Source organism: Pogoniulus pusillus, chromosome 24, assembly GCF_015220805.1.
Source record: "Pogoniulus pusillus isolate bPogPus1 chromosome 24, bPogPus1.pri, whole genome shotgun sequence".
Taxonomy (NCBI): domain Eukaryota; kingdom Metazoa; phylum Chordata; class Aves; order Piciformes; family Lybiidae; genus Pogoniulus; species Pogoniulus pusillus.
In genome coordinates this window covers 6,937,124-6,960,415 of record NC_087287.1, presented here as the reverse complement: position 1 = coordinate 6,960,415, position 23,292 = coordinate 6,937,124, and the positions used below count along the sequence as shown (strand labels likewise).

Here is a 23,292-nt window from a genome sequence, read left to right as displayed (position 1 = left end):
GCAGGGTGTCTGCAATCTTTGTGGCGATTAGATTTAATGGGACAGAAACGTTTCTCTCCTTCACGTCCCCTCCTCCTCTCAGCCTGAGGGGGAGAAAGGAGGGAGGTGGTGATGGAGAGGTGGTGGGGGGAGAGAAGATTTGAAAGAGTCTTTGACGTCAGCCCTGCCCTATAAAAAGCTGGCAAGGAGCTGGAAGGCAGAGAGCAGAGCCTTGTGGAAGAGCAAAGATGCCAACCCCGAACATCTCCACCTCTGCAGCCAAAGGCTTCCGCAGGGCGGTGTCGGAGCTGGACTCCAAGCAAGCGGAGGCCATCATGGTAAGAAAACCCTACCCCACTTCTTTCTCTTCCCCTCTAAAAACTGCAGCCTCTCCCTTAGCTATAGGCAGGGGCAGGCAGGGATAGATGGACCAACAATGCCTTTGTGGGAGTTCCCGCCATGGGTCCCCCTGGGCTGCTGGCTGGCAAAGGCAAATGACCTGAACGGTTCTCTCTACGTACTGGTACATGTGAAATGCAAACATTTAGGGGGATAGAACCTTGAACTAATGCAACCTCCACCCTCTCCAACCAAAATCAAGGTGAATGACCCATAGACCTAAAGCAGGAATCCCCAGTGTGAAAGGTGGTGTGAAAATCCTAATGCTCTCTTGGATTCAAGACAATGACCTGCAGAGATTTCACCTGTTCTGGCATGGTGAGCAAGTGTGGCTGTTACTTCAGACAACACACGAGACACAGGCAGATTGATCAGTTTATTCCCTGCTGCTGTAGCCACAGTTTTGTTTCCTCCCAGCACATCCTTCCCCCGTTTCTGTTCTCAGTCCTTCTCGATGTGGTCTCAGCCCTGAGTTCAGCCTGAGAAATGCTTCTGCATGCACCAGATCTGTACGTGTCAGGGAATAGAGAGAAAAACTTCCTGCTGAGCTGCCAAGTGCCTTTAGAAAGCTAAGTCTGGCCAACCTGCTAGACTGGCTGTAGGGACAGGAATAGTTCACCTCCTAACCAGGGCAGGCAGGAGGAGTCTGGAGACCCCTGTCATGGGACAGTCCTGTAGGGCAGAAATGTGACCAGGCTATAGATGACAGTGGAGGACCCAGAGCAAATGGTGAGAGTGGTGCATTGAGAGAGGACCCCCCCTCCCCTCCTTGGGATGCTCATCAGGAGGAAACCTGGGGATTGAGCTGAGTTAGGGAACAAATGCATTTGTCAGGCATCTACAGTGTGATTCCAACAGGACACTTGTGGAGCTCCCCATTTCCTTCCCCTACACCCAGTGCCTTTTTTACCCCATCTCCCCTTGATACTGTGTGATGCTCTGACTCGGTAAAAGCAGCCAGCACAGCGAGAGGTGTCTTGGAGAGTGGAATGTGTTTGTTAGGAAAGAAGAAGATTAATTTGCTCTCTGATAAATGAAGATCAGGGAATTCTTCTCTCACACACAACCATTTTCATTATGACAAAATAAAGAACACTTGAGTGGTTCTTGAAAACCTGATATTTTCCAGGCTGTTCCTCAAATCAGTATTCAAACTGCTTGTTGCTGTCTGAATAAGAGGAGAGTGTTTGGTTACTGCACACTCCGAGGTGCTGCTTTGTGTTTGGTGGGAAATGAGCTACTGAGCAAAGGGGCTCACTGGGTGTGCTGGCAGGAGCATGGCAACCTGCTTGGGGTGAGTGGTTCCTGTAGCTTGAGGCAGAAATCAAATTTCAGCTCATCTTTGCATCCCTTCTTGGAATGGAAGTTCTCAGAAAAATGAATAAAACAAAATCTCACCCAAAACAGGACAAAATCTCATCCAGCACAGGAGAGCTCCCCAGCCCTCTCGTTTGTTTTGCTGGTTTCTACCAGACAAGGCTCTTTGTGTGGTGTCAGTGTGACCATGGATGATCAGCCACCCAGCCCCTGCTCATCACTTTACCAGCTCTGGCAGGTCTGAGGTGGTCGTTTGCCCTTGACCCCCGGGGACCTTATCTTGCTGCAGGAGAAAATGTGCAAAGCAGGCTGGGCAAAGACCTTTGCACCCTAGAACACATCTATAGCCACAGGTATTTCATGTGTCAGCTGAGACAGCCAAACATCAAGCTCACACTCTGGGAAGATCTTGTGTTGCCTATTTAGTTTTTCTGCTGCTAACAGTTTTTATGAGACAGGCCAGGACTGTAGCTGGTGACAGAGCACACAAGCAGAGCTGGGCAAGAGACAGCAGCTGGAGGCAAGCCAGGCAGGAAGGAGCACCCAGAGATGCAAGGGTGGGCCCCTACTGTCCCCATGCTGGAGAGAGTGAGACAGAATTACAACCATTCCTGCTTGCTGCAAATAATGAGCTAGGAGGAAAAAAGGCAAAGCACTTTAACTCAGAATGCAGGATTTTTAATGGCTCTGCTGGGCTGGGCACTCTACAGCAAATTCAAAGGAGGAAAATTAAACTAATCATTCCTGAGAGGTGCAAACTGACCCTTTCTGAGAGGTCAAGGAATGTATCAGATCCTGGTTAGGCAAAGAAATGCTTTTCCAAATCAAATGGAAGTTCTCACTGCAGTTAGGTCTGCACCCAATGGTGCCTTCCAAAGAAAGCATCTTCCAGGATTCTTTGACAGGCACCAGCACCTTTCATTCCTGCCTGCCAGGGTTCACCCAGTCCCAGCACACAAGTCTGAGTGGAAAAGGCTGCCTGTCCTGGTGTGGCTCTCTACTCACCCAATTCTCACTATTTAAACTCCTGCCAGTCAGGCTGATTTACAGCCCCAACGTGGGGATCTAACTTCCCTCCTCTCTTCCACTCCAGCCCGGGAGTAAGATCATAGATTCATAGAATGGTTTGAGGGGAAGGAATCTTAAAGTTCATCTAATTCCAACCTTCTGCTAGACCAGCTTGCTCAAAACCTCATCCAATCTGGCCTTGAACACCAAGAGGAAGGGGACATCCTGCACCTTGGGGCACAGAATGATAAAACACCCTCGGCCAACACAGCGCCTGGCTTGGGACTGCTGCAGAGCCTGGTTGCTGTGGCTGGCACAAGGCTGTTTGCTCTGCTTATTGCAGGTGCTTTAAAGCAAACATGGGCTCAGCTTTAAACACAGCAGTGATATAAAACACACTGAAAGCCAAGCACATGCTCACAAGGTTTTAAATTGATGGCTGAGGGTATTTATTAGCTGTCTTCTCTCTTTGGGCAGGGGAACCATTGATTTAGGCAAGCAGCAGCGTGGGCTTATTTCTCAGGAAGTGTTTTTAAAAAGGAATAAAGGGGTTGAGGCTCAGCAAATATCACTTCAGAGGGGTGTTTTGATTAAAAAAGGGCTGGATAGGAGTGCGTGGGCTGGCGTCTAGGCCTGCTGTGCTTTCCAGGCTGCATTTGAAATGTCACTTTTACAGTGTTAACAGAATCCACAAGGCTGTTCCCAGGGAATATTCAGGTGGGCTTTGAAAAATCAATGAGAAAATGGATTTGGTAGCTGAGCAAGCTGTCTTTGTATAACAGGAAAATATTCCTCAGGTGTTCCTGAGGTAGGGAAAGTGCTGCTTGGTTAGCATCTGTGTCTTTTCCAGGTATTTGCAGTGAAATCAAAGGGAAAACTGCAGCCAGTCCCACTCTGTATGCAGGAGCTGGATGGCTTTGTGTGTTGCTCTTTCTATGGAGAAGAAGAGGCTCCAAGGTGACCATACTGTGGCCTTCCAGTATCTGAAGGGGGGCTGACAAAAAAGCTGGGAAGGGACTTTTTAGGCTATCAGGGAGTGACAGGACTAGGTGGAATGGAACAAAGCTGGAGATGGGGAGATTCAGACTGGACATGAGGAGGAAGTTGTTGAGCATGAGAGTGGTGAGAGCCTGGAATGGGTTGCCCAGGGAGGTGGTTGAGGCCCCATGGCTGGAGGTATCATATCATAGTATCATAGTATCATTAGGGTTGGAAGAGACCTCACAGATCATCAAGTCCAACCCTTTACCACAGAGCTCAAGGCTAGACCATGGCACCAAGTGCCACGTCCAACCTTGCCTTGAAGTGGAGGTGTTTAAGGCCAGGCTGGCTGAGGCTGTGGGTAGCCTGCTCTAGGGTAGGGTGTCCCTGGGCATGGCAGGGGGGTTGGAACTAGACGATCCTCATGGTCACTTCCCACCCTGATTGATTCTATGATTCTGTGGTGCTGCCCCAGGTTTCTTTTAGCAAGTTCTCAAAGTGTGGGTGTTGAGCACTGAAAATTTGAGCCAGCTGAGCTGCCTCCAACTGGAAAACTGGTCATAAAAAGACCCAAACCAAATACATTGCTGTGTGAGCTGCTTGTGATGATCTTGAGGGTCCTTTCCAGACCAACCCATTCTATGAATCTATGGGAAGAAAAGCAGTCATTGAAGTAATTTATAGCTCACTATAACTATGAGTGACCTAACACAACTCCAGGCATGCAGTTGGAGCATTTTAAGGTGCAGTTCCGAGTCACAGGAATCTGCAGGAGCTTGTTGGGACAAAGTAAATCTCCAGATCAATGGGAGGGGTGTGTTTTCTGGGATAGATGGATGTGGTTCCAATTATGCTTCAGTGAGGGAGCATCCACTTCATGTCAGAGGAAAGTGTGGTGTTGGATCCTGGGAGTGGTTTAACTAAGGTGCCCTGCTCCTACACCTGCAGACAGTCCATATGTCCTGATTTAAATTGTCCCTCATAGCTTCTATTTTCTCAGACTACTTTATAGTTATCCAAACCCGCTTCACTCGAGTTCATCAAATGCCTGGAGTCTGCATAGGATTGGGTTTGGGGTTTATTTTCTGAAGGAGAACGAAAACTTGCTGGGAAAGGTGAGGGGGAGGCCCACTCTCCAGTTGAGCTACAAGGATATTTCACACAGGTTTTTCCTACAGCTCCACAATTCCTAAAGTTCCATTTTAAAGCCTCAGTCCTCATTACTACTACAAACTCAGGCATGTTAGTCCAACCTTTCCCTCTTTCCTATGCTGAGACACGTTTGCCACACCTCATGCAGCTACCAGAGGTGCTTCTGGTCTCCTCTATAGCTCTACCAGAAGTGTTACTTATTTCTCTTCTGCCTTCAGTCTCCACGGTTCATTGGTAGACGTCAAAGCCTCATTGAAGATGCCAGGAAGGAAAGAGAGGCTGCTGCTGCTGCTGCAGCAGCCACTGATGCTGCAGAGTCTACAGAGACCATTGTCTTTGAGGAAAAGGATGGGAGAGCCATGCTGAACCTCTTCTTCATGCTCAAGGGAGCCAAGACTTCACCACTGTCCCGTGCACTTAAGGTGTTTGAGGTGAGTAGCTAACCTGTTGCATGGGGCTCAGGGAACATAGTACAGGTTTTGTGGCTCTTCTATGAAAAATGCCATTTGAGTCTACTAACGAAAACTCAGACTAGGTCTGCCTACTGCAAATTATCAGCTACTTGTCTGATGCCTCCACAGTCATGCTTTTCTCATCCCTTATTTTCCATCACTAAGGATGAGCCATACCTCAGTCCGGTAGTGCTGTTAAGCTCTGGGCTTAATTTTACTTGATTACTGGATCCAACCACATAGTTAGACACCTACAGTCCACACCCTTGTGGTTCATAGTGTAGTCTGACAGCTCCCTCCACTGCTCAACATTTCAATCTCATGGCAAGGCTCTGATCCCACACTGAAAGCAAGATGTGTGCCCTGCATGGCTACAGACCAAACTCACCTTACTGGGTCAAGGTTTTGGCAGTCTCTAAATGACAGTGCCACACTGGTCCTTGGTCAGAGTTACAGGTACAACTTCATCCTGGGTGTAAAACTGGTGTTGTTGATTTCTAAATGACCTCCCTCCTTCAAAGATGAATTTGATTCACTTGTTAGAGGTTCTGTTGGTTGCCTCCAGAGATGTGCCCTGTATATGGCTGTCGTACAAAGGAAAACTGGCAACTAATTGAGCTTTTCCCCCCTAGCTACCAATCTAGTGTTGCATTATGTGGACTCTCAGTACCATGTATGGAAGGACAGAGATAAGTGCTGCCTGTTTAAAGAGTAATTAAAATGTGACCATTTATATTTATGTAGGACATTTTCATCCAGAAGGATTCAAAAGTGATGTTTTGAGATATCTTTTATCTACAGTAGTTTAATTTCATTGACTTCAGCAGCGAGGGGAGAGGACAATTTGTTCCTCTTAATCAGTGACGTGAGTTGTAAGGGGCCTCTGGAAGCCTCTGGCCCAACCTTCTGCTCAGAGCAGGTCCAGTCACAGCAGGTTGCTTGAGGCTGTGCTTGTTGCTTTTTTGAATGTCACCAAGCTAGAGAAGACAGTTTCCCTGGAACCCTTGAGCAATGTTTGACTGCCTTCCTGGTCAAAAGCTTTTTCCCTTCTCTTCTTAATGTCTTTGCTTCCAGCTTGTGCCCATTGCCTCTTGTATATATTTTTCAGATGAGCCTGGCTCTGTCTTCTTTACACCCTGCTACTAGGTGCTGGTAGACAATACCAGTGTCTCTGATCCCATCACTTAAGGCTGATCAAATCCTGTTCTCTCACTTTCTTCACACTACATTATGCATCTGGCCTCAAATCATCTTCCCACAAATCAGCTAATCCACAAATCAGCTTTCCACACGACCCGCAACAGCACATCAAAGTGTTCCTTCTACAGGACATGGTACTTTAGCTGCATTCTCCCTTAGCCCAGATAGAGAGAATCATAGAATCATAGAATCATCCAGTCCAACCTACCCCCCAGCCCTATCCAGTCAACCAGACCATGGCACCAAGTGCCTCATCCAGTCTTTTCTTGAAGACCTCCAGGGATGGTGACTCCACCACCTCCCTGGGCAGCCCATTCCAATGCCAATCACTCTCTCTGGCAAGAACTTCCTAACAACATCCAGCCTAGACCTCCCCTGGCACAACTTGAGACTGTGTCCCCTTCTTCTGTTGCTGGTTGCCTAGGAGAAGAGCCCAACCCCACCTGGCCACAGCCTCCCTTCAGGCAGTTGTAGACAGCAGTGAGATCACCCCTGAGCCTCCTCTTCTCTAGGCTAAACATCCCAGCTCCCTCAAAGGAATCACTTCCTTTGACCTGTCTACAGGCTTGCTTCTACAATTCTCTTCTAACCTTATGATAAATGTTTAAGGTCTTCAGCAACAACAAACCATCTCCTCTAAGAGGACTGTTGCAATAAAAGCTGCTTTCTGGGCCATGTATCATTATTCTCTCAAGACTAAAAGAATCTCTCAGACAAACTCATCAGATGAAAGCCTTGGCATTGCCATGGCTGGGGTCTCCTCCTTAGAGGCAAGGGAAAAACCCATCAGTGTAACATTTCAAATGCAACAGGTTGAGTAGCAGGTATGAAACATGGAACTGTAGGCCCTTGTGCTCGGTAGATTTTATGTTACACTGCATTTTGAGTCTATAAACAACTTGTAAATCATCAAGCAAGAAGTAGGAGCAGTTTATGTTCAAAAATTATTTGTTTCTTCCTTCCTGGAGCAATTTACTTGTTCTAGTGATAGGGGAAAAAAAAAAAAAACCTCTTTGAGCTTGTCACAAAGAGAGCTTTAAATATAATAAAAAGACAAGCATGTCAAGGCACAACAGAGGAAGATTCATTTCCCAGATGCCTCTGGCAGTGCAGGTACAAGATATGAAAGCAGATGGGCATAATGACATTTGCCTCATCATGAACTAGGCTGCAGGGAAGCTGGTTTCGCTCTTCTGTATGTGTTACATGCAGCCAAAGCATAGGTAATGCAATCAGGGCTGTCAGATTAATGCAAAGGTATTGATTGCTGAGGGGACAATGTAATAGTGAAGTTGGTGGGTACATTAGAAAAAAACCCACAGTCCTAAATTTAATTTACCTGTGGCATTGTGTCTGTTCCTCCTCATCTTTCTGCCTCTGATTAACAAAAGGAGTCGTGTCCCTTCCTCTACCAAAGATCCTGGAGAGACTTTGGAAAGATTGAGTCATTGCTTGTAATGCAAGTTTTCACTGAGCTAAAGAGTCATAGAATTGTAGAACAGTTTGGGTTGGAAGGGACCATAAGGATCATTTAGTTCCAACCCTCCTGCTGTGGAAAGTGACATCTTCCATAAGATGAGGTTGCTCAAAGTCTCATCCAGCCTGGCCTTAGAATCATAGAATCAACCAGGTTGGAAGAGACTTCCAAGATCATCCAGTCCAACCTATCACTCAGTGCTGACCAATCAACTAGACCATGGCACTAAGTGCCTCATCCAGGCTTTGCTTGAACACCACCAGGGATGGCAACTTCACCACCTCCCTGGGCAGCCCATTCCAATGCCAATCACTCTCTCTGGTGAGAGCTTCCTCCTAACATTCAGCCTATATCTCCCCTGGCAAAACTTGGGACTGTGACCCCTTGAGAATTCATCCACAGCTTCCCTGGGCAACCTGTTCCAGAGCTTCACTTCCCTCACAATGAAGAATTTCTTCCTTATTCAGAGTTTACCCTCCTTCAGTCTGAAACTGTTACTCCTACTCCTGCCACTACACTGCCCTCCTTACTGGCCCCTGTAAGCACTGAAAGGCCACAAAAAGGTCTCTCCCTGGAGCCTTCTCTTCTCCAGCATGAACAAGCTCAACTGTCTCAGCCTGGCCTCACAGCAGAGGGCTTCCAGCTCTGCCAGCAGGCTGATTCTATGATTCTGTGAGTATTGCTGTGGCCTCCTCTGGCCCTCCTCCAACAGGTCCTTGTCTGTGCTGTGCTGAGGACTCCAGAGCTGGTCACAGCACTGCAGAAGGGGTCTCAGCAGAGCACAGCATAGAAGCAGGTAGTGAGTCTAGATGGTGGCACTTTTGATGATGAGTCCCATACTGACATGACAGCCACTGGGAGCAGCTCAGCCCCGCAGGGCAGCACCAGGGACAGCGCTGAGCCTCAGCGCCCACCCCCCCCCCCCCCCCCCCCTCATGGCCAAGCCCTTCCAGCCCAACCAGCACAAAACCAGCCCTTAGTGGGACATCAAAGGAAAAGGGGGCAGAGAGGGTGTCATTTTGCCACATCAGATTCCCCTCTTGATATGATCTTTACCACTGTGGAAGGCTTCTGCTGACAGTTGTTGAGCAGCCCCACTGGTTGTCCAGAAGGAAAAGCTGTGGAACTAATGGGTAAGTGTCTAATGGATGGGTGTGTTTATTCTAGGGGGGAGGAAGAAGAAATGGATTGAAAAACCTCAACCAAGCAAAAAAATCCCAACTCCCCCCCCAAAAAAAACAACCAAGAAAGCAAGAGGGAATCCCTCTCAGATGTATCCATGCAGGCATCTTTGGGAAGTACCAGTAGGTGCTTCTAGTGTTGTTGAATGTTTTTGTTCTTCTTTTCCATGTCCCCAAAGACATTTGAAGCTAAAATTCACCACCTGGAGACCAGGCTTAGCCGAAAGCCCCGTGAAGGGACCGCTGAACTGGAGTACTTTGTGCGCTGTGAAGTCCACAGCTCTGATCTCAATACTTTCATTAGCTCCATCAAGAGGGTAGCAGAAGATGTGAGGACCACTAAGGAAGACAAATGTAAGGAACTCAAACTGTTTTGCTTTGGTAGGGAGGCTGAGTTGTAGAGACAGGGTGGAGACTTTGTTATTCTCAGAAGAGATGACGAGCTTCTGTGTGCTGAATTTGAGCAGAACAGAAAAAACTGCCTCTGGGACACCTGAATCATGAAAGCCACTTCCCTCCTTGACCATTTCTCAGCAGACTCCAGAGGCTGTAGCAAATTCTGCATGGAAAAGAGAGAAACAGGAGATGAAATGTCATGCTTTGTTCACATGTCTCCTACAGAACTCTCCAGCCTTACTCCAGTGTTTCAAATGATAAAGTCCCTTCTTAACTACATGTCTGGAACTCTGTGCAGATCTAGCACTAAACTACCAGACACTCCTCATGCCCTCCTGCTCTGAAGACAGGGTGAGTCTCATTGTGAAATGTCCCTAGAGATCTGCAGCAATCACTCTACAGCTTTTAATGTGATGTCCAGGATCCTGAATCAAATGTTCATCTTCTTGCTGGCTTTTATCACACAATACTCTGCTGAGAGATGGGCAGGGATACCACGAGATGTACTTAGAGCTGAGTCCAGGACAAGAGTGTGTGGGTCTGCTGCCCAGAAGGCACAGGTGTAGTCTTGTGCTGTTTGTTGTATGTGTGCATTTGTTATGCCAGGTCAGATGTATCTCCTTTAACCTCACCACCCCTTTTCAGCAAAAGGTGCTCTTCACTTCCACAGCCAGTACAACCCCTTCCCCGCAGGGAATGCTCCATCTTCACTTTCCACAGTGACTTTCTCTCTCCTGACAGTTCACTGGTTTCCCAGAAGAATTTGTGAGCTGGACAAATGCCACCATTTGGTCACCAAGTTTGACCCTGACTTGGATCTGGATCACCCGGTGAGTTCATCTGCGTGGACATGTCCTTGTGCTGCAGTCCTCAGAAGGAAGGAGCCGGATTACACCTTAGTGCAGCCGGTTGGGGAACTGTGATGCAATCCCCACCCTGAGAGAAATTTCTCTAGGCAGTGCTGAACTTTGTTGGGTAAGAAATTTTAGGAGCTGGTTTAAAAAATCCTGTCTCTGCTCCTTTTTGTCATCACAGGGCTACTCTGACCAAGTATATCGGCAGAGGAGGAAATCAATAGCAGAAATTGCTTTTCACTATAAGCAGTAAGTCTCTTTCCTAACATCCTTGCCACGTCAATGCAACCTGTTGGGAAGTCAATGTACCACCCGCATGAGGCTTCTTTGATGTTTTGTCTCCCTATTCAACCTTTTTGTGTCCCTCTCCTCTCTCTGTATTCCCTCCTCTTCTTAATTAAAGGATGTCTGCGCTCATGAATAGGATTCGTTAAAGCCAGAATAAAGCCTTCTGCATAACAAAAGCCGCACAGAATTCCACCAGACCTCAAACTTCATTTTGAAATGTGGCATCTCTTTTAGAATGGTTATCTCCTTTCGACTTCAGTGTCTCAATTACTTGAAAAAGGTGCCCAGGAAATCTGTTCCAATGATTCATTATCCTGGCTGTGAGGGGAAAAAACCAGAGTGGAGTTTATTTCTAAACTGAACTTTGGTAGCTTTAGTTATCACCCAATGGATCATACCTGCCTTTCATCTGCTGGACTGAATTCTGCTATCAGATTACTATTTTTCTCTTTGCCATGAGGGTATTTATAGATTAAAAGGTTTGCCTCTTAACTCTCTCTGGTAAATTAAATAGATTCCTGTAGTGGTTTTATCATTGTCTTACAGAGATTTAAGATTATCTCCTGCACTCCTACTTAATATTCCTTTTCTGAGTGGTGCAGAGATAGCTCTCAGACCCTTCACTCTAACATCAGACAGAGCTCTGGGGCTGGAAAATAATTCATAGAATCATAGAATCAACCAGGTTGGAAGAGACCTCCAAGCTCATCCAGTCCAACCTAGCACCCAGCCCTGTCCAGTCAACCAGGCCATGGCACTAAGTGCCTCAATCAGGCTTTGCTTGAACACCTCCAGGTACAGTGACTCCACCACCTCCCTGGGCAGCCCATTCCAATGCCAATCACTCTCTCTGGCAAGAACTTCCTCCTAACATCCAGCCTAGACCTCCCTTGGCACAACTTGAGACTGTGTCCCCTTCTTCTGTTGCTGGTTGCCTAGGAGAAGAGCTCAACCCCACCTGGCTACAACCTCCCTTCAGGTAGTTGTAGACAGCAATGAGCTCTGCCCTGAGCCTCCTCTTCTGCAGGCTGCACACCCCCAGCTCCCTCAGCCTCTCCTCACAGGGCTGTGCTCCAGGCTTCTCACCAGCTTCGTCGCCCTTCTCTGGACACATTCCAGCATCTCAACATCTCTTGAATTCAGGAGAATTCCTAGATCCTATTCAGGAACACTGTCTTCCACTACAGCATTTCCCTTCCCAAGCAGGGCTTGAAATGTAGATTTCAGCTGTGGCTAGGGAAATTATATGGGTCACCTTCTCAATTACCTCTGCAACTGCTGTGATCCCAGCATGGCTTTCTGCTCTGTTAGGTTCCATGTTCCACGCAGATTTGAAGCCCAGAATATAGACATTGATGTACTAAGTGTACAAAGAGTCACTGAGCCAGCAAGAGACTCCTGAGAGGCACGGGAAGAAGCACTGTCCTAAGATGATGCCCTCATGTGAGATGTCTTCTCTCACATCTCATCTGCAGGATGGCTTTTCTGAGCCACAGTGCAGCATCCCTTCAGGCTGTTAATGGAGAGGAACTATGCTTTATTGCTGTAGTAAGTGAATATCTCATTTGTTCCAGTACAGAACAGAAGGATTTGGGAAATACAATTGCCAATTATGATGCAGGAAAGGCAGAATTGTCAGTTTGCTTTAGCTCCCACTTATGTCAACGTTAAGGTTTTCTTTTCTTGCCATCCTTAATCTTACTGACAATATCTTCTTTTTCTGCAGTTCAAATGTATTTAGTTTTCCTTTATTAGCTGCTTTCATTTCCCAACTGCTGATTCATTCTTGGAGCCAGCAGCCCCCTGAAGTTCAGGCACATGAAATTAATTTATTTTCACACAGAGTTGCTTTTTTTTTTTTTTTTTTCTTCCCAGTGAAATCCATTTCTTTTCTGTCTGGAAAATGTTGTGCCTGCTAAGCTTCTGCTTGTGTCTTGTTCATTTACAGCCTCTGGCTAAGGCAGTGCCTTTCTCTGTCTATGGACTTGTGGCACCTGTATGAATGACCCTATACTAAGACTAGATCCTACCAATCCGATTCACAGAACCACAGGATGCCAGGGGCTGGAAGGGATCTCAAAAGCTCATCCAGTCCAACCCCCCTGCCTGTGCTAGTTTGAAGCTAGCCTGAATATTTTGGTGAGAAGAACTAGAGTACAGGCTGTGAAAAGGAAACAATGCTGGTGTCTACTTCACCCAAATCATCACACTGCCAGAGCAGGATCACCTAGACTAGACCACACAGGAACACATCCAGGCAGGTTTTGAATGTCTCCAGGGAGAGACTCTACAACCCCCCTGGGCAGCCTGTTCCAGTGCTCTGTCACACTCACAGTCAAAAAGTCCCTCCTCAAGTTTACATGGAATTTCCTATGCCTCAGTTTCCACCCATTGCCCCTCGTGCTGTCATTGGGCATCACCCAGCAGAGACTGGCTCCTGCCTCCTGGCACTCACCTTGCACATAATGATAAACATTGATGAGGTCACCTCTCAATCTCCAGTTCTCCAAGCTGCAGAGCTCCAGCTCTCTCAGGCTCTCCTCACAAGAGAGCTGTTCCATTCCCTTCATCATCTTTATGGCTCTGTGATGGGCTCTCTCAAGCAGTTCTATGTCCTTGAACTGGGAGGGCCCAGAATTGGACACAGCAGTCCAGATGCAGCCTCACCAGAGTAGAGGCCCAGGAGAACCTCTCTCCACCTCCTAACCACAGCCCTTTTAATACACCCCAGAATGGCACTGGCGCTCCTGGCCACCAGAGCACGTTGTTGGCTCATGAACCTCCCATCAGCTAGGACCCCCAGATTGTTTTCCCCTTCACTGCCTTCATTGTTTGCTTTAAAGGAGATTGGTCCCTGTCATGCTGAGCTTCTCCAAAGGAGTTCCCTGTCCAAGGGGAGAGGAGCCTGGTGTGTGCTCTGCTGCTGTCAGTAACTCTGTGTTTGCCTTGCAGTGGGGACCCAATCCCGCATGTAGAGTACACAGCAGAGGAGATTGCAACCTGGTGAGCCCTCATTTAGTCTCTGACCTTTTCTGCCTTTGCTACTAGAAGTTGGGAATCAGAACATAAGTGGTTAGGGTGTTATCTCTTGGACACTATCAGGAGTGCAAGCAACCTACTTGATAGCTTGTTATCAAACCTGGTAACTCATTGCACGGTGTTTTATGGTAGGGCCTGCATTTGGCAGAGCAAGTTACTTCCAGACCAGTGATGCTCCATCTCTTCCTCTCGTGGGGCTGCACTGAGAGTACTTTCATGCTGCAGCCTCCAGAAATTCCCTCTTAAGGAGCCTCCCCAGAAGGTGAGGTAGATAATTCAGACTCCTACTTCTCTAAGATATCCTGGCTTAGAAACAGCCTCCAAACAAAGGGCAGTTATAGCTGCAGAAAGAAGCATGAGGCCAAGTGGAGCATCTGCATGGTACCTCACTGGCCTCACAGGAAAATACTTCCTTTGAACATGAGTATTTCCAGGAGTGCTGCAGCAGCAGTGTCTCTGAAAACAAGGCCAGCTCATGAGAGCTGACTGCACAGGCTCCTAACCGAGGTCATCTCCTGGTTATATTCACTGCCTTCCTGGTGCAACTTTGGGAGCTAACTGAGAGGGCATATTTTAATTCCAGTTAATAGCATTTATACAGTCTTCTGACCTTCAGGGTCAGAAATAGGTCTGTGTAGGTACCACTGCTGACTTTGCAGGCTCACCTGGGTGTGTGTCAATGTGTTACACGCTCCTAGCAACATGCACAAAGGCTTAGTGGTGGTGAAAGGAAATGAAAAGAAGAGGGACAAGAAGCATAGAGGAATAGTGTTGAAGCAGAAGACAGGGGAAGTCTAGACACACTCAGACACTGAACTTCTGCCACCTCTTATCCTGAAGGAAGGAGGTGTACAGCACCCTGAAGAGCCTCTACCCCACCCATGCCTGCAAGGAGTACCTTGAAGCTTTCAGTCTCCTGGAGAAATTCTGTGGTTACAACGAGAACAACATCCCTCAGCTGGAGGAGGTCTCCCGCTTCCTGAAAGGTAGGTACAAGCCTGGGGCACCCCTATCCCAGCGTCTGCCAGGCCTCCAGCACGGGAGTGGCAGCTATAGCTGGCAAACCTGAGCCAAAGGAGGAACATGTGAACTGGGATTTGGGAGAAGAGGTGATGGAGCCTAGAGAGGACAGAGATGACCTAGGGTGGCAGGAACTGCAGCTACACAGCGGATTGCAACTGAAGGTCAAGCCCATAGTCACAGAACAGAGAATCACAGAAACACCCAGGTGGGAAAAGCCCCTCAGGATCACCAAGTCCAACCTACAGCCCTCCTCTACAAGATTCATCTTAAACCATATCCCCAAGCACCACATCCAAATGACCCTTAAACACATCCAGAGTGGCTGACTCCACCACCTCCCTGGGCAGCTCATTCCAGTGCCTGACCACACTTGCCATGAAAAACATTTTCCTATTGTCCAGTCTAAACCTCCCCAGTCTCAGCTTGAGGCCATTCCCCCTTGTTCTACCTCCAATTAGCTGTGAGAAGAGCCCAGCAGCAGCCTCTCCACAAGGTCTCTTCAGGTAGTTGGAGAGAGCAATGAGGTCTCCCCTCAGCCTCTACTTTTCCAAGCTAACCATCCCCAGCTCCCTCAGTCACTCCTCATAAGATTTATTCTCCAGGCCCTTCCCCAGCTTTGTTGCCCTCCTTTGGACCTGCTCCAGCACCTCCACATCTCTCTTGTATTGCAGTGCCCAAATCTGAACACAACACTCACCAGAGCCAAGTCCAAGGGGACAGTCACCTCCCTATTCCTGCTGGCCACAGCATGTTTTATGCAAGCCAGGATGCCATTGGCCTTCTTGGCCACCTGTGCACACTGCTGGCTCACATTCAGCTGCCTGTCTATTATGGCCCCCAGATCCCTTTCTGCCAGGCAGCTCTCCAGCCACACTGCCCAGTAAGCACCTGAAGAATAGATGTTGCCCCCTCCTAGGTGCAAAAAACTTTGGCTTGGCACAGCAGAAGCCCTTCAGTGTGCAGCACTGATGCCTTTTCTGCCCATCCTGGGAGCATGGGACAGCAGCACAGCCTGTGGGCCATGCACCCACACAGAAAAATGATTAAGGAAGTCGAACATCTTCCTTATGAGGAGAGCCTGAGGGCGCTGGGGCTTCTTAGCTTGGAGAGGAGGAGACTAAGGGGTGAGCTCATTAGCGTTTATAAACATGTGAGGTGTGAGTGCCAGGAGGCTGGAGGCAGCCTCTTCTAGGTGATGCCCAGTGACAGGGCAAGGGGCAACGGGTGGAGGTTGGGGCATAGGAGATTCCATGTGAGCCTGAGGAGGAATTCTTTGACTGTGAGAGTGACAGAGCACTGGAACAGGCTGCCCAGGGAGGCTGTGGAGTCTGGACATACTCAAGAACCGTCTGGATGCATTCCAGCATGATCTGCTCTAGGTGATCCTGCTCCTGCAGGGGGGCTGGACCAGATGATCTTCCAGGGTCCCTTCCAGCCCCTGACATTCTCTGATTCTCTGGTGTGCCCTGTTTCAGAGAGGACTGGCTTCCAGCTGCGGCCGGTGGCTGGCTTGCTGTCGGCGCGGGACTTCCTGGCCAGCCTGGCCTTCCGCGTCTTCCAGTGCACGCAGTACATCCGCCATGCCTCCTCACCCATGCACTCCCCTGAGCCGTGAGTATCCCCTGCTTGGACGTGCCACCTGGCCAGCGAGCAACCTCTCTCCCTAACGGGCAAACTCCACCTGCTGCTGACCACATTCTCCTCTTCTCCCCTGGGCCATCGGCAGGGATTGCTGTCACGAGCTGCTGGGGCACGTCCCGATGCTGGCGGACAAGACGTTTGCCCAGTTCTCTCAGGTGAGGTGGATGTCTGCTAGTTCCCATGAGGTGGGACCTCAAAGTGACCCCCAGCTCATCCAAAGCTTTCTTGCTCTAGGGTTTATTTACAGTGAGCACGATGCTCAGGAGCCCTGGTGATAGGCGAAGAACCCTCACGCAGAGTGAGAATATCAGACCCTGCAGCAGAGCATTTTTGTCATGGAATGATAGGATGGTTTGGGTTGGAAGAGAGCTTTAAAGCAGCAAACCAACCCCTCTGCCATCAACAGGGACATCTGCAACTACAGTGGGTTGCTCAGAGTCCCAAACAACCTGACCTGCAAGGGTTCTAGGCATGGGGCATCTCCCACCTCTCTGGGCAACCTGGGCCAGGATCTCACCACCCTCAGTCTAAAACATTTCTTCCTTCTCTCCACTTTGAACTCTCTTAGTTTTAAACCATCATCCACTGGTCTGTCACAACAGGCCCTGCACAAAATGCTGTCCCCAGCCTTCTTATCAGTCCCTTTAAGCACTGAAAGGCCACCAGAGAAATCTCCCTGGAGCCTTCTCTTCTCCAGGCAGAGCAAGCCCAACTCTCTCAGCCTGGCCTCACAGCAAAGGACTTCCAGTCCTTTATTCTGAGAACGATGAAGGCCCAGATCCAACCTGTCCTGATGTTAGCCACTTGCCTTCCCTTCCCAGGACATTGGGCTGGCTTCTCTGGGAGCAACTGATGAAGAAATTGAGAAACTGTCCACGGTAAGTTTGCTGTCTGGGAGCCTTGACCTCACCAGTAGCACCTGTGTGTTATTGAGGGGACTGGTCCAGCCTGGTTGCTGCAGAGCCCTCACCTGAGCTGCCCCAGCTCTACTGTTCTACAATGAGTGCAGAGCAGGGATGGGTTAAAGAGCAGCACTCACTTCCACATTAACCAAGTTTCCTCAGGCACCAGAGTATCATCAAGAGTCATATTTCCAATGACAGCACTGCTGGGACTCTTGGGGATGGGATTAAATGACATCTGCTTCCCTTGGCTTTCCCTCACCAAGGTGACCTGTCCTGTTTCAAGGACACCAAATGGCAGTTCCACACAGCTGGGCACAGGCAGCCAACCCAGGCACACCTTTTCCTTCTGCCCTGGCATGGCAGCAAGTTGATTTAGCAGTTTGCTCTGGCAGCAGTGGGTGCAGGGTGAGAAAAGATGGGACAAAGTGCAACAGCAGTTCATTTAACTGATCCCCAGACCCTAGCTATGATGCAAGGGCTTAGAAGTGACAGGAAGATGAAGATGTGCTGTGTCCCCTAAGCCTTTTTTCTTTCCCCTTTCACAGCTTTACTGGTTTACAGTGGAGTTTGGGCTCTGCAGACAGAATGGGATAGTCAAAGCCTACGGAGCTGGGCTCCTGTCTTCCTATGGGGAGCTCATAGTAAGTCCCAGCATAACCTGTCCCTCTCTCTAGACCTCTAGACTTAACCCAATCTCTTCTCCACCTCTGTCATGTATGTGCTTACTGATCCCTTCAGTTTCACACCAGCAATTTTCTGCTGTGTCCACAGCACTCCTTGTCAGATGAACCAGAGGTGCGGGACTTTGACCCTGATGCTGCTGCTGTCCAGCCCTACCAGGACCAGAACTACCAGCCTGTATATTTTGTATCTGAGAGCTTCAGTGATGCCAAAAATAAACTGAGGTAGGACTGGGTAGTTAGAGAGAGACTCAAATAGAAGGGAAAAAAAGCTATGAGATATTGGAATAGGGCTTGGCATTGCACCTGCTTTCAGTTCAAGGGCTCAGAAGTACTCTGGAAACTCGTTGTCAAGTCTCTTGAACTAAATCAATTCTCTAGTTCCTACAGGGTCCAACTTCAGTGCCTTGGATTCACTCAAGATGATGTTCAAAAAAGCAGTGGATGAGGCACTTAGTGCCATGGTCTAGTTGATTGGACAGGGCTGGGTGATAGGTTGGACTGAATGAGCTTGGAGGTCTCTTCCAACCTGGTTGATTCTGTTCTATTCTATTCAAGAGCCTCCCAAAAAGATGCTGGACTCAGGGGCATAGGTCCAGACCTTGAGTGGAGGGGTGGGATGGAGTGGGAGGCACTCCACTGACAAGACAAGACTGATGAAGTGAGAAGAGACAAGTCTAGCCCACCTTCCTGGTTCTTATAGGGAGGAGTTACAGACTGCCTCCAGTTCCCAAGGGAGGCCAAGCAGTGTAGCAGAGGGCTCATGGTCCACAAACTGGAGACCCAAACCACTCAACAGAACCCTCCTGCCTCCTTGTTGCTGAAGGGACAAGTGATATAGGCTGGGTACCAGCTGTCCTTCAGGAGAGCATCTCTCCAGTGTGTGTCCTTTTCAAACGTGGGCTTCTGCACCATGTAGCATTTTGCTCTGTGGGTGAAAGTTTCAGGAGAGGAGTGAGAAGTTGCTCAAAGAGGTGGCATTCTCTGAATGTAGGATGCAGAAAGATGTTTGTCTTTGTGAGCAGCTGCTGGTTGTCATTCAAGCAGCAAAAAAGCCAAACCTCAGGCATCATTAGTAGTTCATACATAAAACATATTTGCTTATGGGTCAAAAAAAGAACCCAAAGAAACAAAAAACTAAGGAACTTGTCCCTGTTAGGCTGGTTAACATGGATTAACAGGCCCCAGCCAGCATCCTGCCAGTGTAGCTGGGCTTCTCCATCCCATGAGATTGCAAACAGGATGTAGAGGGACATCTCTACCCATGAACATTTCCTTGGCCATACTCAGAACTGCCCATTGGAGGAAAGCTCAGTCCTTTAACATCTGACAGAGGAAAACTTTGCCTATACCACTTCATCTTAGCTCAGGAAGGGGACAAGATGAGGTGAAGCATTACACAGTGCACATGAGTTTGCAGTTCCTGCAAGTGGAGGATTTCATATAAACCACGTGGTGAGCGCTGCTGTATTTCATCTGCTGCTTTTGTTACCCTCACTTGCACCCTTCCTACAACCTGGAGCCCAGCTGCTCAACAGCAAGCACCTGGGGAGCCCATTCTCTCACAGGCACTGGGCAGCTTCAAGCAAAAAACAACCAGCAAACTGTTGCCCAATGAGTCATTTCCTTGCATTTAGAAAGGAAAAATACACCACAGCCAAGTTTAGGCTGGAGAGGCTTGACAGTGACAAGCACTGTAAATGATCCTCTGTAAAGAGCTCAGAGACCACACAGATGTTGCTGAATGAGATGAAAACATTCAAACATCTGCACCTTTTGCATTACTGGCAGTTGCCTAATTATCAGGGTTGTTCTTCAGGAAAAGCCTCTTTTCCCAGAAGGAAAACTTCCCACCGCTTTTCTAGGGTGGACACAATGCCCTCAGTGCACTTTCCAGGCACTGGTATGGTACTTAAATGCTTCAGAAAGGTGTCAAGTGAGCACTCCTGTAGGTGGGCAAGTTTCTAGCTATTAGCAGCTGTGTAGTGAATCGTCACCGTGGCTGATGGCATTGGATAAGGGAGGGGAGCTGGGTCTTGCCTGGGGGAGTTGAGGTGGGCTATTTTCTTTGGGAGGTGGACAAGGTGAGAGTGCAGAAACCTTTTTTGTTCGCACTGTTTTGTTGCCCTGCAAGTGTGGCACATGGTTAAGTGGTGGATGTGGCAGTGCTGGGTTAATGGTTGGATTTGATAATCCTAGAGGAGTTTTCCAGTTGAAGTGATCCTATGAGTCTATTTACAGCTCCAGTCTGTGGCTTTGACCGTTGGCCCTTGGCCCTGTTTGTTTATATTGCATATTAGAAGAAACTTCTTCACTGAAAGGGTTCTCAAAGTCTGGAACAGGCTCCCCAGAGAGGCAGTTGAAGCCTCTCGTCCCTGGAGGTGTTTTTAAAGACTCAGATGTGGTGCTAAGGGTTTAGCACCAAGCTTGGCAGAGTTAGAGAATGGTTTGACTTAATGATCCTAAAGGTCTTTTCCAACTGAAACGATTTTGTCATTCTTCTTGGGTTCCCCAAACCCCAAGAATTCAGGCCCACGGCGTGCAGCTCCAGCAGAAGAGCATCTCTACCCGAGAAAGGGATGTTCTTCTTCCCCAGCTCTGTGCTAGAGCAGAGCCGCAGCAGCCACAAGAGGGTACCCTAAGCTAAGCAATTCAGGAGCGAAAGGGTGAAGTCTCAGGAGGGGCCAGGAGCCTGCCTGTTGCTAGTCCTGTCTGTCCCCTCATCTTCCCCGGTTTTTCAAGAGTGAGATTGTAGCTGTGAGTATCTAAATACGGATTCCCAGCTCTGTATTTACACAATCACTAGGAAAAAACAAGCCTGTGCCTTAGCAAGTGCAGCAACAGGACAAGAAGAAGCAGCCATAAATTGCACCAGAGGAGGCTTAGGTTGGCTATCAGCAAAAAATTCATCCCCAAAAGGTTTGTGAAGCCCTGGAACAGGCTATCCTAAATGGTGCTGGAGTCCCCATCCCTGAAGGGGTTTCAAAAGTGTGTAAGTGTTGTGCTGAGGGATGTGGTTTAGTGGTGACCTGGCTTAATTGCTGGATTAATGGTTGGAGTTGATAATCTTAAAGGTCTCTTCCAGCCAAAACAGTTCTGTGATTCCGAGTGTACAAACCTTAATGTTGGGCAACTTTGAGGAAGCCTTACCCTTGACTTTTGGTTTCTTCTTCTCACTTGGCCATGTACTTCTCCATGAGGAGGGTAGCAACAAGGTATTGATTGCTCTTGAGAAGTATCAGATAAGGTCAGGCTCATCACTAAGACCTAGGCTGCAGCTTGCTTTGGGTACAAGAGTACAACTTTGCTCAAACTTGTGGGTCTGGAGGTGCCATTCCCATCCCCTTGCCCAGACCTGAGCCACTGCCTGCCAAATCTACCCTTAATACATCTTGTATCTTGCTTCCCCCTTCCCCAAGCAGAGATTGGTAAAAAAATGAATGTCAGAAAGGCTTTAGAAAAGCAATACTGTAATACCTCATTGCTGTCTACAACGACCTGAAGGGAGGCTGTAGCCAGGTGGGGGTTGATCTCTTCTCCCAGGCAGCCAGCAATAAAACAAGGGGACACAGTCTCAAGTTGTGCCAAGGGAGGTCTAGGCTGGATGTTAGGAGGAAGTTGTTGGCAGAGAGAGTGATTGGCATTGGAATGGGCTGCCCAGGGAGGTGGTGGAGTCCTTATGCCTGGAGGTGTTCAAGACAAGCCTGGCTGAGGCACTTAGTGCCATGGTCTGGTTGTTTGGACAGGGCTGGGTGCTAAGTTGGACTGGATGAGCTTGGAGGTCTCTTCCAACCTGGTTGGTGCTATGATTCTATGAAAAGGCAGGACCTCAACTACTGCTGTAGCCCAGGAGAGTTATCAGAGCTTTTTGTGCCAGCCTAGAAACCCTGCCTAAGGGAGGCACTAACCTGCTGTGAGAGCTGGGTAAATGGTGATGGGTCTGGATTGGAGCTGGGTAAATGGTGATGAGTCTGGATGGGAGGCTTAGGACCCACCTCTTGTACCAAGCCCTCTGCACCCTTTCCTTGCAGGAACTACGCAGCACACATCAAGCGACCCTTCTCGGTGAAATACGAGCCCTACACCCACAGCATCGAGCTCCTGGACAGCCCTCAGACCATCTGTCACTCCCTGGAGAGCGTAAGGGATGAGCTTCACTCGCTGATTAATGCCCTCAGTGTCATCAGTTAATAGCAGAGCTGGGCTCTTTCCATCCCCTCTGCCCTGGCAGCCCCAAACCCACCCACTCTGCCCTCTCCCGCTTCCCAGCTGATGACTCCTACCTGTCCTCTCCAAACATTTGCACCTCTGCCTGTCACCTCGTGACCCCATCAGCTTTCCACTTCTGTATGTTGGGCCAAGCTCAAAGGAGAGCAGAGGGATGGGCCCAGGGCCTCCTGGCTTCTTGGGTAGCTTTTCTGCTGACTGCTGGAAGAGGCTTAGCACAGAGCAAAAGCATGGCCAAGCTGCCAAGTTGAGCCATGACCTGCTTGCTAGGCTCCTGAGGGCAAGAGAAGAGGAGAAAAGCTTCTTTATTAAAAAAGAGAGAAAGTCTATTTTTTGCAGTTTGAGAGAGTAAATTAATCTGCTTTGTTAGCCCCCCCTCAAAGCAACTGCTACAGCAACTTGATGAGGACTCTCAGCCCCCACCATCTCCTTGCCTCTCACAGCCTTGTACATTTAGGAAATGCAGAGCTGTTTTGGAAGCTTTTCTACCTGAACCAACCCTTCTGAGGTTTTAAATTTTGGCTCCCAGCCTCCCCCTCAGCTTGTTGCACTGGGGGATGCTTTGGCACAGCCTCCAGAGCTGCACCATCCCACCAGGATGCAATAAGCATCAATGCTTCTGAGCCTGCAAAATGACCTAAGCTAGGAGTTGCCTGTCTGGCAGCCCTGATCTACCTGCATCCTCTCTAGCACAGGCACCACAGAGCAAGCCCTGGCCACCCCAGACCAGAGTGTGGGCACCTTCAAGCCAGAGTGCTCAGGAGTCCCTCTGCCATCCTTCACAGCTATTGATATTCCTGCATGCTGGTGACCCTGGGCAGCCTCTTGGTGTCCTGAGTTCATTGGTTACAGCAGACTTGGGTGGGCCCACTGGTGTTCTGAATTTGCTAGTCCTTGGGAGGATTTCCCATGCTTTCACTTTGCCAGTCTCTTACATAGGTGCACCATCTTCTCCTTAGGTATCCCAGTGTCACTGTCACCCTGAGGTAGCTCAGGTGTGACCAATGCCACTGCTGGCCAGTTCTGGGGAAGGTGACACGTGCCTGGGGTGCCTAAACCCACTTGCATCCAGCTTTCTCTTAGATATTAATGG

The 23,292-nt window shown here is 48.7% G+C and overlaps 1 protein-coding gene across 1 annotated transcript; it reads left to right on the top strand.

Annotated features, from left to right (window-relative positions):
- Positions 1-203: 203 nt before the first annotated feature.
- TH (tyrosine hydroxylase) lies at positions 204-22,979 on the top strand. The gene is made up of 13 exons (XM_064163942.1): positions 204-317; positions 5,055-5,267; positions 9,326-9,500; positions 10,284-10,372; positions 10,578-10,645; positions 13,637-13,687; positions 14,564-14,709; positions 16,222-16,357; positions 16,473-16,542; positions 17,209-17,265; positions 17,838-17,933; positions 18,064-18,197; positions 22,004-22,979. The coding sequence occupies exons 1-13, from the start codon at positions 228-230 to the stop codon at positions 22,161-22,163; spliced, it is 1,485 nt and encodes a 494-aa protein (XP_064020012.1). The 5' UTR covers positions 204-227; the 3' UTR covers positions 22,164-22,979.
- Positions 22,980-23,292: the final 313 nt, after the last annotated feature.

Excerpts from the sequence above, each read along its gene's own strand:
- TH (XM_064163942.1), top strand. The coding sequence starts at position 228 with ATGCCAACCCCGAACATCTCCACCTCTGCAGCCAAAGGCTTCCGCAGG. Across the intron at positions 318-5,054 it reads AGCAAGCGGAGGCCATCATG|TCTCCACGGTTCATTGGTAG; the intron begins GTAAGAAAACCC and ends TTCTGCCTTCAG. Across the intron at positions 16,543-17,208 it reads CGTTTGCCCAGTTCTCTCAG|GACATTGGGCTGGCTTCTCT; the intron begins GTGAGGTGGATG and ends TTCCCTTCCCAG.